The sequence below is a fragment of the Argentina silus genome (genome assembly GCF_951799395.1).
Source record: "Argentina silus genome assembly, chromosome: 6".
In the NCBI taxonomy this organism is placed as follows: domain Eukaryota; kingdom Metazoa; phylum Chordata; class Actinopteri; order Argentiniformes; family Argentinidae; genus Argentina; species Argentina silus.
The window spans coordinates 12,519,677-12,536,939 of NC_139660.1; the positions used below are offsets into that span (position 1 = coordinate 12,519,677).

At 40.4% G+C, this 17,263-nt stretch overlaps 2 protein-coding genes across 2 annotated transcripts; one reads left to right on the forward strand and one right to left on the reverse strand.

Annotated features, from left to right (window-relative positions):
- Positions 1-362: 362 nt before the first annotated feature.
- Positions 363-8,897, reverse strand: dbt (dihydrolipoamide branched chain transacylase E2). Its single transcript, XM_083671004.1, has 11 exons — positions 8,837-8,897; positions 7,015-7,138; positions 6,829-6,904; positions 5,992-6,173; positions 5,512-5,639; positions 4,357-4,612; positions 3,515-3,681; positions 3,079-3,156; positions 2,414-2,605; positions 1,572-1,643; positions 363-921 (listed from the first exon to the last, which is right to left on the reverse strand). Exons 1-11 carry the CDS (start codon positions 8,879-8,881, stop codon positions 754-756), a joined length of 1,488 nt encoding a protein of 495 aa, XP_083527130.1. The 5' UTR covers positions 8,882-8,897; the 3' UTR covers positions 363-753.
- A 2,788-nt stretch (positions 8,898-11,685) lies between these two features.
- rtca (RNA 3'-terminal phosphate cyclase) lies at positions 11,686-17,009 on the forward strand. Its single transcript, XM_083671045.1, has 11 exons — positions 11,686-11,937; positions 12,045-12,145; positions 12,819-12,962; positions 13,371-13,494; positions 13,751-13,809; positions 13,937-14,078; positions 14,399-14,520; positions 15,258-15,316; positions 15,481-15,575; positions 16,389-16,493; positions 16,623-17,009. The coding sequence occupies exons 1-11, from the start codon at positions 11,893-11,895 to the stop codon at positions 16,719-16,721; spliced, it is 1,095 nt and encodes a 364-aa protein (XP_083527171.1). The 5' UTR covers positions 11,686-11,892; the 3' UTR covers positions 16,722-17,009.
- The last annotated feature ends 254 nt before the right edge of the window (positions 17,010-17,263 follow it).

Here is a 17,263-nt window from a genome sequence, read left to right on the forward strand (position 1 = left end):
AATATTGGAAGCCCACAGCACACATTCTGAAAATACAAATACATAGTACACTAGGTGTTCCAACCATAACTATATTTTCCTTTAAAGACAAAATACATTATCAGACGACAAGAAAAGCAGTTAGAACATTCTAGAAAAGCAGCACCCTTGTATCATACAAGTTTATCAATCACAGTTTAACTGGGTAACCATCATATGAGCTTTTTGTCCACTCGCTGTTGACAACAGACATTATTATCATAATAGCTAATATGACCACAGCATGTGTGATGATGCCTTAACAAGGGAATCACAAATTCACCTGTCTTCACTCGTAATATTGGTATTGGAAAGAGAGCTTTTTTAGTGTTGCTGAGGGGACATGTGGGGTCAGTTTTTCTTCAGATATAGAACAGGTAAGATTACAAAGGCTCTCTTCTCCCAACATTTAGGTCCTCTGGAAACAGCACTACTGCTCATAACCATCCTGTCAGTAAGGCAACAAAAAGAGGCCAAACACAAACTAAGGCCACACACAAAGAAAAAAAACAACAGATACAACCACTAGATACTTGTCTAAGAAGGTAACTTGGTTCCGTGGCATGTGCATCCATGGTATGAGGAAGGTTTGGAAAGGAAGAGGAGCAGGAGCAGTAGGGGGAAAAGTAACACACAGTCAATATGACTACCCAGAGTCAGCGAGTACCATCTTCACATAATCATGGTGGCTAAATTTGCATAGCTGGGCTTGCATCCAACGGAAGCACAGCAGGCTCATTTTAGATCCAGAACCATGGCAGCAGGGTTCTCCAGGTAAGACCTCCACAGGTTGGAGAAGCGAGACATGGTGGCTCCATCAATAATCCTGTGGTCCGCTGACCAGCTGACATTCATGAGGTGAGCTTTCACCACCTCATCCCTCGAGTTAAATCTTGGGAGGATCTAGAAGGGGCATGAACATATTAGGTGACAATTAACAAATTATTTTGGGCATTCAAAACACAGACTATAACCACCTAATAAACAATGTTACAGGTGTCAGAGAACATTCATTTTTATGCCATGAGGACAGCTCAGTTAGGCGTCTGTGTCATGTTGGCACTTCCCAGTCAGCTGGCCACATGCTCACTGACCTGAGAACTAGAACCAACACTCAGCTCCCATTATCAGCTGAGGTCTGTACCCCTGCGCCACTCATCATTGCCATCATATAGTCATGAAAGGCATATTTTGCCACAAAATTCAACATTTTGCCAATTATTTTATGCATAAAGTGAAATCTATGCAACAGGTTGTGTGGACAATGGATTCATCTTGAAACATTTGAGAATTGAACAACTGACAAATTGACCGGGGTTGAAATATGCTTTATAATACATCCTATGGTGCATGTTGGAAGAGCAGGTGTGCATCCCTCTAAAATCAAATGTGGCAAAGTATAATTCATATTGGCCATGTGATGTATGTATGACAAAAATGCATGATTCTATATTGAATAAATGTAGTTGAATCTTGGATGATCAAGAAGAGGCATAAATGCATTGAAATTGTACAACGTAGCTGATTTGTAGCATAATTTATGATTCACAAACCTGAATCTTCCCAAGGGCTCCAATGGCCACCTCAGGAGGCATGATCACTGGCTTTGCATATGTGCCTCCAATCTAATTCCATACAGACAAATAAGAAAATAACAAATATGTAATTCATTTTCATGGCTCATGTGTTTACAAAGCCTCCTAATAAGCTTAGCTTATTTGCTTTCACATACCACATTTTGTTTTGCTTAACACTCCAGGCAAAACTGCTGTCTTTACATTGTATCCCTATTAGCAAAGGTAGAGACTACGTATCACGGAATTGTTATTAATAGATTTACTTTAGGCAGTGTTTAAAATGCTGGCAGTTGGACATTTTGAAAAGCTGACCGTATAGCCAAGGTTGTCCTGGGACCCTTGAGTGCTTTGTCAGAAAACTAGAGATCGACAGAGAAGGCTTTTTCAGGGCTGATGCTAATAACAATTATTGGGGGTTGAAGAGAGCCGATTCACGACATTTTGGGCCGATATAATGGGCCGGTTTCACAGACAAGGCTTAAGCCTAGCCCTAGACTAAAAAGCATCCTCGGTGGCAATTTGCCATTGAAAGTGTGAACTAGTCCAGGACTAGCCTTAAGCCTTGTCTGTGAAACTGGCCATAAATGTACTTACAAAGCTTTTCCAATAATTGTATCAGTTTGAAATCTTAATGGTTTTCTTTATCAGATTGAATATTTCATAGCGCCGGGGGTTGACTCAATGGTGGTACTCAATAAAATGCAATAACATTTTTTTTTCCTCATTTTCTAAAACAATGCATATTTTCCTACACTCTAAATTCTGTGGACAACACATCAGTTGTGATTTGTTACAGTATTACCACCCCTTCTGCTCACCGAGCCAATATTGGAGAGGGTGAAGGTGCCTCCCGTGAGGTCGGACGTGCCTAGCTGGCCTGTGGCCCCAAGGGACTGCAGGCGGTTGAGCTCTACAGCAATGTCAAAGACACTCAGCACTTGAACATTTTTCACATTGGGTACCAACAGGCCCTGGCTCGTGTCCATGGCCAAGCCAATGTTGTGGGATGCCTGTGGCAGGACACAACGGGTGGGAAAAGGAGAAAAACGCAAGAAGAGTTAGATCCAGCTTGGGTTTTGCCACTGGGGGTGCTCTTGAGTCAATAGGGGTCCCCTAAATAGTCAGAAATAATCTCAGAGTCCCAGAGTCTATCTTGAATGACTAAGAATAATAACTATACAGTCAACACTAGGCAAAAACATTGAGGTAATACATTAGAAATTCAACTTCAATAGTGTACCTCAAATCTACACAGAGGTCCACAAAACTGGCAGTTCATTCATTGATTATTACTCAGACTATTGTCAATACAGTACTTTCATTATGACAATATTACGAGTAAGCTGTTAAAATGCTCTCATTTTCCCCATTTTAATATTCTTGTTGACAAGCAGGCCTGTTGAGAAAGTAGGCCCAAAAATCGTTTCTCCCCAGCACTCTTTACAATTCCCTTCCATATGTGCGCGATGCTTGAGAGCCTTACCTTGTAGGTGATATTCTGACAGGACTCATCCAATGAGGCATTAAGAATGGGGAAATGGAGGAGTCCAAGGGAAGCAGCCTACTCAGATGGGAGAATATTATCATCAAGACAACAAGCTGACCATTTATTGACATTTAAATTAAGCTTATGAAATCTAGTATTTTAACAGTGCAAATAAGCCGGGAAAATGTAAAATGTGGGTGCGATACTCCCATTACAATACTGGAAATATTATTTCAACATCCATAAAGAAGACAACTGTGTATGATGGGGGACTTCAAATCATGCAGATACAAGTTGCTGCACCATTCATCCACAAGACTAAATGTTGTGATATTAATCAGTATTCTCCAATTAATACACAGCTTAAATTATTTTAAAAATTGCCCAAAATGTAACCCCACAACTTCATTTCATAGCAGGGGTCAAAGGGCACCTTAATGAAGAAGGGCATGTAGCTGAGCTTGACCCCACGGTCCTCGGACACGCCTTTCAGCTCCTTGCGCAGCTGCACCAGCCGTGTCAGGTCCACCTCGTCACAGTACCCAAAATGGGGGATCTTCAAGGCTGCAGTCATGATCTTCATCATAGCTTTGTGAAAACCTGGTCATATAGAAACATGATATACTGTATATTTCAATACAATTCCAAAGCTCATGGCAATTACAGACATCTCAGTATAACAACGAAAAATTGATACAGCTAAGTTGCATTATTTTTTGCACCTGTAACTAGCCATGGTTACTTGAAAACATACAGCTTTAAGCACACGATTTTGGCACTGAGCTTTAAGCCTTGTGCTAAATGAAACAGCAAGATCCAGATGTTGGTAAGCTGAATAGTAAGGCTGGGGAAACGTAACCATCCCTGTAACCATAGACAAGCCTACAGACAAGAAAGGACATTCCATGATAGACCTTACTTTCTTAAACATAGGGAGCACAAGCTTAAGCTCCGCCCTGCTCAAAGGTTTTTGTAGTCGTTTTCTGCTGTTAATTCAAACCGTTTTGTGTTCAATGGTAATTAATCACGTTGAGTAACAGATGACGATCCTTTCTAAAATATGTGATAATCAGAACTCCACATCAACCTTACAATATACTTGTCGCTCCATATAATTTGAAGAGATTAATCTGTCATTTATCTTCATTTTAAAATGTAGAATAAACAATGTATGAATCATGGTAGGGCTGTCCAATGCTAGCGCTACTTTTTAGAAATGTATCCTATAAAGCATATAGATGGTTAGTTCCCATAAACCTGAGAGGCTGACCTAACCTTTCAGGGGCTCAGTGACGTCCTTGCCAGTGAAGACGGGCCTGGGCATGACAGGGCGTGTGGCACTTGGCGGAGGCACCTTCCCCATTGGCTTGGCAGCAGGTGAGGGGGCTGCTGCTACTGGAGGGGGGGGGCGGATCTCATGGAATGGGGTAGGGGGCAAGATGGCCCCTGTCTGTTTAGCCAGGAAGTTGAGAATGTCCTCTTTAAGGATCCGTCCGTCTTTCCCGGTTCCAACTACTTCACTCAGCTTGATCTAGAGAGGAATGGGGATATGGTAATCAAAGGGATGTTTCACTATTTTGACACCATTTTTCATTTGTTTTTAGACAATTAATATGATGTTAAAGTATAGATTTTCAGCTTTTATTTTAGGGTATTTGTGTACATATTGGTTTCACCTTCTAGAAATTACAACACTTTCTCAAAAAGTCCCTCTATTTCAGGGCACCAAAAATACCGGGACAGATTCATATGATGTCAAAATTAAGCACTTGTTTAATATCTGGTCGCAAATCCTTTGCATGCAAAAACTGCCTGAAGTCTGCGACCCATTGACCCCACCAGACCCTAGGTATCTTCTCTGGTGAAGCTCCGCCAGGTCTGTACTGCAGCCATCTTCAGTTGTTGTTTCTTTTAGTATTGTTCCCCCATGCTGTTAATCGGACCAGATAATTTTAGGTGCATATCTTTATTAAGAGTTATTCTGTGATGTTCTCGCAGTTCTGAGCATTATTGACAATGTTTGAGCTTGCTCTGACAAAAGTCACTCTGTTAGTCTTGCTAGTCCCTGAGGTAGTTCAATGTTCACATGATTCTCTAACAGACTTTGACGTAAATCTCGCATTATGGCCAATAAGAGATTTGACCCACTTATGCGTGAGGATTTCAAGTTAGGATTCGGACACATGCTCTTCCTCAAAACCTTATTGCAAGCGGAATATAAATTCCTAAAATTCACACAAATACCAGTAAAACTGGACAAACAAGTAGTCTAGTCTCCATTTCATAGCAAGGATTATACTTGTGTGTATAATCATCTTGAAAACTTGAATATAATGCAGTAAGTGCATGCTTAGATCTCTGGCATTTGCTATGTACCAAGCAGACTGTGTGCATGTGTGGGTGTACACATGTCTTTTGTTGATAACTTACATTGTTCTCCATGGCCAAGCGGCGAACTGCTGGTGTAGCCTGAGTCTTAAGTCCTTTGATTTCCTGGTGGGTGTGCTCATCGTGTGACATTGCCGGTGTCTCCACAACATCTTCCTCAGGGGCCACATCTGAGAGAAAGTGCGCCACATCAAATTCTCAATCACTTGACCTGTGTAAATGGTTTTTTTTCTGACATCAATATGTTTTTACCATTTAGAAAAAAAAACGCTAGGCCTATGTATGTAGTACCCCCATTTGTTGAAGTCATAATTATTTGGACAAATTAACTGAAAGTATATTCAAGTACTCTATAGGTTTGTATTTGGTCCCATATCCATTGCATGCAATAACTGCATCAGCCCTGTGAGTCTCCGAACTCTTTGGATGCATTTGCAGTGTTTTGGGTCATGTCTTGCCCAATGGTGAGTGAGTGGTGAAAGATGTCCAGAGGAATTTTTTTTTGGAAAGGAGCACACCAACCTGGACCAGCCTCAGTCTCAATGTCCACCAGCGGTGTGCCAACTAAGGCTGTGGCATCAACGTCGTAGTACAGTTTGCGGATGACACCGTCGTAGCGACTTGTAATGGTGACAGATGCCTTGTCACTCTGCACCTCACAGATACTGTCAAATTGGGACACCTTATCCCCCTCCTTCACATACCTATTATAATACAATAGACAGAAACTCCTTATCACAGGGTTCTCCCCAAAGAACGTAAGAGGGGCGCTGTGCCACCTTGTTGACTTTGCTCCGCCACTATGGAAACATTTCAGAGCAAATGAAACTGATATTTAGTCATGATAGAGTAACTATCTTTGATCGCCAATGACATCATTGTTAAAAGCATATTCGACATGAAAACAGAAGTCAAAATGTGGAAGAATGCAAACTTGTGTTTAAGATGCAGATGACATTTTCTAACTGGCCATGAAGTGTATATCTTTGTAGGAAACATGCAAAATAAAACCCAAGAGTGAAATCAAACAAAATCTCTCTTAGAGCAGCTCTGTAGCTGAGCAGCTCTACGTTGCCATCATGCCATGCTCTCTGTGCCCTCTCAATGCCCTCCAGTGGCAGCTCCCCCACACACTTTCTGCAAATGCTGTGTTGCCCAGAGAAAACAGCTATCCTAACTTCAATGGAGTGGTGTCTAGTTCTCTCATGCTCTTCACATTTACTTTACATTTCAACTGCCCACCCCCATTTGGCTGCTCTACAGACATTCAACACAAAGTTTGCAGACTTACAGAGTAGGCACATAGAGTAAGTGAGACAAATATTGACCATATGCACTATGTAATATTTGCAAACATACCATTCTTTCACTGTCACCTCCATGATGCCCTCCCCAATATCGGAGAGTTTGAATGGCATAATTGGTCCAGATGTGACTGTAAAGATGACGGATACTCAATTAAAGTATATGCACGTTTAAAAAGCAATGCCTTTAAGACTAATCAGTCAATCAACTACCTAATGAGTTATGAATGCGTAAACATACCATAGTTGGTGCGGAAAAATCTTGTGCTACACAGTTGAGGGATGATGAAAGAATGGGCTTGGAAGGTAGATTCTGGCCAGGCAGTTTGGACCCTGGAGCAGCAACGCTTGCATTGATGTGAAAGCTGCAATTACATTAAAATAAATCGCATTCATATCGTGGTTTGTTTCAGCAAGTCCAACTTTTGAAATCCTTATAACTTTTTTTTGCCTTTACATAGCCTATGGCTTAAATGCACTGTCAGTCAACTACACTTCTTGATTATGATAAATATCAAGGAATATCAAGCCTCAGAGAGTACAACCACTCTTTATGCCCCATCACAACCAACTAAATAAGCACCTAGACTATCTGTTTATGTTGTCATTAGATATTTTGTAAATAAGTGCTAGCTTCAAATCAAGTTTTTAAAAAGTAATGCTGAAAAAAAGGTTTTTAAAAAGTAAACATTCTATTGCTGAACAAAAACCTGCTTCAAGATATCCTACTTGTTTGTTGTGTTGTTATTATGGAAAGTTGAAATGAAGTCAGATGTTTGATGTATCATGTCAGATAGTGTTCCTGTGTCGGGTAGTTTTCCTGATCTGACAGAAAGTGTTTTTAAGAGTAATCTAATGAAAATCATTGTAAAATAACAATGATAGTGGCTTACACTTATGACACTTGGTCCTCCAATGCAGTTTCATTTATTACGGTTATAGATGACACCATGAATATCAATGTTCTATTACTCTACTTTTGCAATTAAGACAAACATTGTGATTAATGTTGGTGTTAAAATTACAAATTGCGATAACATCAATTCCTGTTCTGAATTAAATAATGAATGTTAAAATATTATTTAAAATGCATGAAAACACTTGCAATGCAGTGTGCAATGGTGGCATTAACGTTAGGCATCAATTAAGTTGACTTAGATACAAAATCATAATTAATAGGAGGGGGAACACTATCTGACAAGTGAACACATACTGACACGGCACAGGCACTTGGAATACACCACCGCCACAGAAACAAACGGATCAAACATGACTTGTTCTGGTGAGTATTTTTGACTTAATTTCAATTTTCCGCAAGAAAGAACAAGTGCAACACCAGAGGCAAAATCCCCCATAATGTAAGTTTAGGCTACATCATTTCACTAAAATTGAATAATGTAGATAAAGCGGCATCATCACATTATATCAGCAATTATGGAAAAGTATTGTGCTACCAATTTTGTCAAAACGAATTCAGACGTTACGTTAGCTGATTGGCAAAGACACCGCGTAACCGACATGACATTGTCACTCAAGTTCAATTGTCATCAGCGTCAACAGCTGGGGCACATACAAAGTATCCTGCTTCACAACTTCAAATGTGAAAGTAAATAATCGTTTGTTGCAAAAAGTGAGAAGAAAAACAGACTCTCATTATCTTTTGGCAAAATGTCAAGCTACCCAACCTACTGGGTTACTAACTAAACAAATTAATCAGGTCGCACTAATCCCTGACGACATTGTTCCATCATCATTGAACCTTTACAATGTGTAGAACTAAAATAACTGTATGTAAACGATTTGTAAACGTAGATAAAAACATAATTTATGTGGACGCCAGAACTTTTTGTTTTCCAAGTGTTTCACACCGGTCCATGAGACTAGGACTAGACTATCTAGCTAACGATTCGGCTAGCTAGCTAGTTTGGTAACTGACTTGCCAGTTTCAGGATATATAGCTACCAAATTTTAGCTTTCCTACGTGGATCGTTTTCGTGCATTATACTCTGTTCTAGAAATCGTTCACATGGGAGAGATATTTAGAAGAAGTCAATCAAACCTACCAAGCGTCTCATTGATGTGAATGTGCATCTGGTAACTGCCGCCATGTTCACTACCTCTGGAGTTCGGATGTGACGAAAATGCACGCCCCTTTGAATACCCAATCAGAGATCAGTCGCATATGCGCCCCATGTGGAACGTTTTCGAAGAGGAGAGTTTGCGAACTGCAGTCAAGCCAAATAAAAGCATATTTCACTTGAATAATCTCTGTTCAACCTAACCATAGACAGTGTAGAGTTTCCTCTATACTCTATGCTTATACCACAGCTAAAAATCCCAGATCAAGCCAAAGAAAGTAGCATCGTCATAATAAGTCATTCATAGTGGGCAGGTGCACCTCCCCACCCAATGCAGGAATGCCAAAGGGTTGGCATTGGTCTAGTGGTTGGTGTTCCATGCTCTCCTCATCCCTTGGGGTGACCAGGTGCAACAGCCTCTACACTTGTGTTGTCCTCTTTGTGCTTATCTGTCCGAGGGGATCTGGACCCCTCAAAACTAGACCCCTATATCCTGGTCCTTGCCACCCCACCCGTGTGCCACCAGAAAGCTGCCCTTCGCTATAGACCCTGAACTCTTGCACCACACCACATTTCACATTCCAAATTAGTTTACTGTTTAGCACCTGATCAGCCAGAGGAAGATAGGACCCCCCTGGAGTCTGCTTCCACTCAAGGTTTCTTCCTCCCAGGGAGTTTTTCCGTGCCACTGTGCCCTATATTTTTCTCCCCTCAACTTTTTGGGGGTCTTATGGTTTGGTGTTAGATCATATTGTTTGTTTTGTATTTATTGTTTATATTGTTTAGTACTGTTTTTGTTGTGAAGCACTTTTGCGACATTTGTCTTTGTAAAAAGTGCTATACAAATAAATTACATTGATTGATTGATTGAGTGAACAGCGGATACATTAGTTGTCGCTTGTTCATTCTAATAATAGCATACTCTCTAACTATTGTGTCACCAAGGAGAATCTTGGAAAAAGGGTTGCAGGTAAGCCTAGTACCAAAAATGTATCTACCTGACCTGAAAGGGTTCTACTTAGCATAAAAAAAGTTCTATGTTATAATTTGTAGGTCTATAGTTCTATGTTGACAAACCAAGAAGTATAACACTTTCAGTTCAATACCTGAGTCTGTATGCTTACGTCTTGTCTCCAGGTCGGTTGGATGCATATTATGGAAGTCATATTATGTGTAGTCTACTACTGCAGTGTTTGTCTGAATTTAATACCTTTGCAATATTAGTTGTATAATATATTATATTATGTGTATTTCCAATTGTTTGTGGGCTTGCAAAGTCTTATTTTGCTAGTGGAAAAGGTTTAAAGATGTCTCGATTGATAGATTTGTTGGTTAGTTGAAAGAAAGTGAGATAGGTTGGTTGACTGGATATATAGTATGTTTGAAGGTCATAGATAGAATGTTAGATAGATAGATAGATAGATAGATAGATAGATAGATAGATAGATAGATAGATAGATAGATAGATAGATAGATAGACAGATAGATAGACAGATAGATAGGATGAGCCAGGTGTAGTTCAGTGAAGTGGGTAGAGAGTTTAATTTGTATATTTTAAGTAATTGTAGAACATCAAAGTCACCCTGGAATCGACCTCTTTTGACCAGGAACAATACCGACTCCACCAATGGAATTGCAATGGGAATTGTCTGTTTGGGCAGAACTACAAGTGAAAAATACAACGGTACCACGAGTGGCCACTAGGTTTTGCGGCGTGCCCACCAGACGGCCGATTGATCTCCTGGTCACAACACCCCCCTCTTCCACCCCAAACACCTTTCAGTAATTTATTTCACCATACCAGAGTTACAAATAAATTGATAGAAAAGAGCTCCCACTACAAGTACAAAGAACGTGCTGCTCTGCCACTGTTTAGCTGGTGCCAGTGGTAGTCACCAATGCTCACTTGGTTTAAAACGTAATTGGTCGCCAATGGGACGGCAGGACAAAAACTCCACGCACACCAAAATGATAAAGATTAGCAACTTTTAATTTTGGTTTTTCGTATCACTAAAGTGTAAAGAAACATTTCGTGCGGTTATTTGATGTTTAAAGGCATATCTCAACTAGGCCTATGTACAATTTCTGGCCAACATCTCAGAGTGGTCGGTCGACAGCAAGTATGAAGTATCGCGGGACCGTACTTGGAGCCTTGGCAATTCGCCACTTCTTTATTTATTTCGTTCAATTCACCACCGTTTAGATTTTGGGGCAGTAGTTTTCTACTTTTTGAACACGCCCTTATTGCCATAAGAAGTGACGAGGGGTCATGCTGGTTTGAACATGCGTATCCTCTCTGAAAAATGTTTAATATGCCTACTATACACACCAAATAAGTATTACAGAGTTTCTGGCCTGGCCTAATTGATATGAAACAATTACTTATTAATTAATTATTTAGCCCCGCACTGCAGTCACTGTTGGGAACTGCGTGCGCACCAATGACACGCTACGTGCACATAGACTGCGACAAAATGACTGTTTCCCCCCTGCTAGCATTATGTGGTTAGTGGGGGCTCGTGCTGGGTGGTTTGGGGTGCAATGCACATCGTCATTCAAACAATTGATTGGCTGCATCTAAAAGTATACGGTTTGAATAAAAGCTAACATTGTTGTTAGGCTAACCAGTGTTGTTGTGTTGTTGACAGTTAGCTTATAATATCACAAAATATTTTCTAACTGGCTTTCACCGGACAGCCTTTTAACGCACAGCTAAGCACCCGGAAAGCAACGTGCGCACCGCTTCCCATTGAAATGGACTTCCGCTTGACCTCCACCGCATTGCGCAGTCTATGTGCACACGGCGTGTATAGTATATGCGCACTGATCTTGGGAAGTTCGCGCCGCGGTTGATTGGTAGTATTGTTTGACTCAAAACCCGGCCGGCGAACAACATAGGGCCTGACTTGCTTCTCTGAACATACTATCACGCGTGTTCTCGCAACATAAAAAAGGATCGTGATAGGCCACAACATTTCTTACAGTGGTCAGGTCATAGATAGCCTAAGTTTAAATAGTTTTTTCTTCTTTCTTTTTCGAAAATGGCCGCAACAGCATTGGATATTGACGGAAGTATAATGGAGGGTGTGAGTACAGTAAAAAATCTACAGTTTTATTCCGTTCTTATAAGAATTTGCCAGTAAATTTCGAACATGTAGTTCCTATTTTTATTGTATTTTGTTATCTTTTTCAGGGTGGGCAAATATTGAGAGTATCCGCCGCACTAAGTTGCATCTATGGCGCATCCATCAGAATAAACAAAATCCGTGCTGGTAGAAGCACACCGGGATTAAGGTAACTTCATAGATTCTTTTAACAATTCTATTAGATTAATACATTTAAAAAACAAACAAACAAAAAAAACAAGGGTACATGTCATCCGACTAATAGAAGACGGTTTCTTATAGTTAGCACAGCCTATCTTAGGCGGATCGACTGCTCCCCCCCTACCAGTAGTTCAGAATCATAACAAAGCAAAGGAAGCGTTTCTAAACTGATATGCATCTTAAATGTATTCCTGATCAACAAATGATAACAGTTTTGATTAGGCCTACTGCTTTTCAGCCGCTATGATCTGTAACCTCTGAGTTTAGTTTTGTTTCCCATCAAGATAGCCAGCCCTCATACATTTTTCATGGAATCCTTTGTTGGTTTATATGTAGCGGTTAGTCCACTTGTTCTCATCAGAGACTAGCTAAACCACTCAGAAGTTTATTTGACCGACTGTGCTATTCTGGACACAACAAAGTGTATAGCCAAATCGAATTGCTTAACAGTTTTACATCAAGCTATCATTAATACACTGCTATAGGTTTTGTCATTGAAAGAACAACAGATATCATAATACATTTCTTATATATTCCTGTGATCCTATGATTCTGTGGAAAGAAACAATGGATTCAACTGCATGTAATGATAGAAGACATTTTTCCATTTGTATTGTCACAACCTCCTTCTCTTTCACCAGACCACAGCATCTGTCAGGTTTGGAGCTAGTGAGGGACATTTGTGGTGGAAGTCTAGAGGGAGCCACAGTTGGATCCACAGAAGCCACGCTGACCCCAGGAAAAATCAAGGCTGGGAATCACACTGCTGATCCCCATACAGCAGGGTTAGTCACTCAGACAGTTCCCTTGTACTTGACTGCATAAAAAATATGTTTCTGTCAATGGGACAGAGGTAATGCTGTTGTTCTTTAAAGCTGGCAGAAATTGTGATGATAATCAAAAGATTCTCTACCTTGAATTGGGAGTGAATATTAGCATATCAAATTAGTAATACAAGTGGGTTTGAACGAGTATTCTAGTGGTAATTTGCCCATTCAACCCTCAATGCTTTAACCTTGTAAGCTAGCTGCTAAAACATTCTGCTGTGTCTCACAAGGTAATTCATGGTATTTTATTAAAACAACATCTAGTTGGTTCAGTATTCTTGATCATAGTGGTGTGTGTCTGTCTGCATTTAGTATGGAAACATCTTGAGGATCTTTTCTAACCATCATTATGTTTCTTTGCTCTAGGAGTGTTGGGCTGCTGCTGCAGGTGTCTCTACCCTGTGCCCTGTTTGCTGATGGCCCCTCAGAGCTCTGTCTGAAGGGGGGCACCAATGCAGAGATGGCCCCACAGATTGACTACACCATGAAGGTATGGGTAACCTAATTTTGGGGGTGTTCTGCATTCTTTGAATATGTACAGCTTTGGCAAACCTGAAGTCCAAATACATCAGCCCCTATTCTGCTTTTCAGAGTCAGTTCAGGCAGCTAAATTAAACCTGAGCAAATTAGTTTACTACCCGTTCATGCCACACTCGGTCTCTGCCACTGATGACGTTTGTGAGTCAATGTATTTCTGTGTTGGTATTGAAATTGCTCTGAACTAATACTAACCAAATATTCTCTAGGTATTCAAGCCCATAATGGAGAAATTTGGTGTACATTTTGAATGTGACTTGAGAATGAGGTGAGCATCTCTTCATGTTAATCTGACACAATACCAGGCCCTGAGAACATCTCAATAGATGAACTTACAATACATGTAAATATTAGAAATGTACAATATGTGTTAACCTTATATTTGTGTTGAGCAGGGGATACTATCCCAAAGGTGGTGGAGAGGTGATGGTGAAGGTAAACCCAGTGAAGGAGCTGAATCCCATCAACATCACTGAGCGAGGCACCATCACCAAGATATATGGGAGAGCTTTTGTTGCTGGGGTGCTTCCCTACAAGGTAGAGTACCTGACTCTGGTTTAGAGTTGGCTCTGCATGCAGAACCACCAACAAAACGAGACCTTCGGGTATTGCATATGTACATTGTTGGGAGCGTTACCGCTAAGCCACAATCGGAACAGCAAGAGATGTTTATATCAGTTGCCATGAGTAGTGGGGAGATATAAACCAGCAAGACATTTCACTTCTTGATAACATACGCCATTAAGCAAATGCTTTTGCCCAAGTGTGACACTTTTTATGTATATGTGGGTGATTAAAGTACATTACAGAATGAAGTAAAAAAAAAAAAAAAAAAAAAAAAAACCTCTCTTCCTTAGCTTGCTAAGGACATGTCAACGACTGCTGTGCGAACCATCAGAAGAGAGATAAAGGATCTCTACATTAACATCTCATCACTGCAGGAGAAGGACATGGCCTGTGGCAATGCCAATGGCATCATGTGAGCTTATTCACCTCCTTGGCATATACCTGATATTCCCTTGTATTATTTTTTCCAATTACCTTTCTTTACCTGAAGACCATGTCATCTTGTAAGATGTGTATTTGCATTTCACTTTGTTGCAAGGTCCTTCTACATAATTATTATTATTTTTTTAAAAGCCATACCTCCAAATCACGTTCTCACGCCCGTAGGTTGCTTATTGTGTGTGTCGTCTTTTCCGACCGGGTAGGACTATTTTGCAGATGATTGTTGCCTATGCTAGCTTGCAACATTGAAGAAAATGGTAGAAAACCTGAAGGAATTCAGTTTTTTGGAGCCCCGCCCAAGCAAGCTATTTGATTGATTGGTTTGATGTGTGGCTAGGCGGCACTCATTTTAAATGGGTTCTTTGTAGCTACTTTCTGCAAAGGATTTCCTTGTTATCAACGAGGTTAGTGCTGGGGTGGATCACTCCAATATGGTTAAATTCTGTCAATGGTAGTGGAATTTATTCCAGTGAAGGTAAAACATCATGGCATCACTGAGGGTTTATAATCGAATAATTGCTCCTAGATGGCCAATACACAGGTGATGTTTCACTAGTGTAATTATCTCTGTTACCTAAGTTTGGTTGATAAGAGACAACAACAGTCTTCTTTATGTATTCATTCATAGTACCAACTTGACTTGACTAGTGATTTGTAAGCTGTCCTCATCCAGCAAATTTGACATGGTGTCTCTCCACCTTCCTCTAGAATCATTGCAGAGTCTTCCACCGGCTGCATATTTGCAGGGTCATCCCTTGGCAAGAAAGGTGAGAAATCCACTGCTATTTTGCTAGGAGCTTAGTATATGATGTGTACAGTTCTGTGCCACTAGTGGGCAGCATCCTAAAACATATTTTGTCTAGATATGGTGAGGGAAGTTTTGCCTCCAGACAACAGCTCTCAAATGTTGTTATCCCACTCTGTGCCACAGGTGTGTATGCAGACAAAATAGGCTGGGAGGCCGCGGAGATGCTGCTGAGAAACATCAGGCACAATGGTTGTGTTGATGAGTTTCTTCAAGACCAGGTAATTAAGCACACATGCACACTCCCCCGTCAGTCCGTAACTTTGAATCCTTAATACGAAATGAGTATGATGTTTATTATTTCTGAAAAAAAATAAAATAATAATAATTCCTTCTACTTCTAGCATTGTGACTGCTAATAGGGTTAGCCCCTGGTCCTAGCATAGATTACTTTTTCTTATGATTACTGATGGATAGATGATTCACTTACTTAAACAAATGTATTTCTTCGAAGTCGCTTTGGATAAAGGCTTCTGCTAAATGCCATAAATGTAAAAAAATGTCTGTGGCAAACCGATCATCTTGAGCCAAAAACACACTCCACATATTTACAGCCAATGTTCCTACTTCCTTAGTAGCAATTGTAACTTCTGCCGCCTGTATCCAAAAGTGCCAAGGTTTATGCTGGACAGTAGCTGGACTTTCATACTCTATTGTATTAACAATTCAGTAATGTTCTTCCTTACGATGCTGTTCTCCATTTGCTAGGCTATTGTGTAATTGAATTGGTAAACTCACTCCTAAATTAAAGTCAAGGCGACAGCACATGGAGCATGGGACCTCTAGTTGATGCATCAGTGCCGTGGTTGATTAACAGGCTGTTGATTCAACAATCCTACAGTAATATTGGTCTATATTTGACAACATTTCCTCAATCTTTTTTGTGGCACTGCCATGACAGCACCCAGGTGTGCCAAGAGCTGTCATCAGAGCCCAGGGTTGTTGGTCAGGATACATGCCCATACCTGTAGCCACCAGTAGCCACATAGTTTTGAGACACAAAAACCTCCTCCCTCTTGTTTTCTCTTTTCCAGTTAATCATCTTCATGGCCATGGCAAATGGTACCTCCCGAATCCGCACCGGCCCAGTCACCCTACACACCCAAACCGCCATCCATATTGCAGAGCAGCTCACTCAGGTTGGTCAAAAAGAGAGTGTAATGCTTCTTTCCATCAAGGATGAGCTTTCGCAAGCTTCTGTATGTGGAAAAAATGAAATGACAATGATTGTGATTTACAGCTAACATTATAATTTTTTTTTTCCCCAGGCTAAGTTTACAGTGACCAAGGCAGATGACGAGAACTCCAACAATGACACCCACATAATCGAGTGTCAAGGAGCAGGCGCCACCAACCATAATATCTAGTTACTAATCGTCACACCAGCTCACCCTTTACTTAGGTCTCCACATGCAGCCGTGTATAGAGGCAGCACTGGAATGACTGAAGGACTCATAGGAAATACACTACTGTGATGTCACTGGATGGTTAGATTCTTATTTTTTGTAAATGGACCCATGATCCTCATGTAAAAGCTACATTAACTATTGTTAACCTCTCAGCTTGTGTACGTTACTCAGGGTATTGCCATACACTGTAACGAAAATGTTATTTGATTCGTGTTAAAGGTTTTCTGCTGAAAACGTGAAGTGTCATGGTGTCTGTTGAGGTTCTTGATCGTTTTCAATTCATATGATGGTTTAAATGAATTTAAATGGTAGTTACATACAGTGTAGTACGTATGTACATAGTTTATAAAATTGTGCATGCAGCAAACGGGTATATCCATCTCAAGGATTTGCAAATCTAATTTAACAACTATTGATTTTAGATTTTAATAAATCAAAAGAGTATAAAACATTCAAAGTGTAGTAACACAAACAGAAAACGTGTATCATTTGTACAGTAC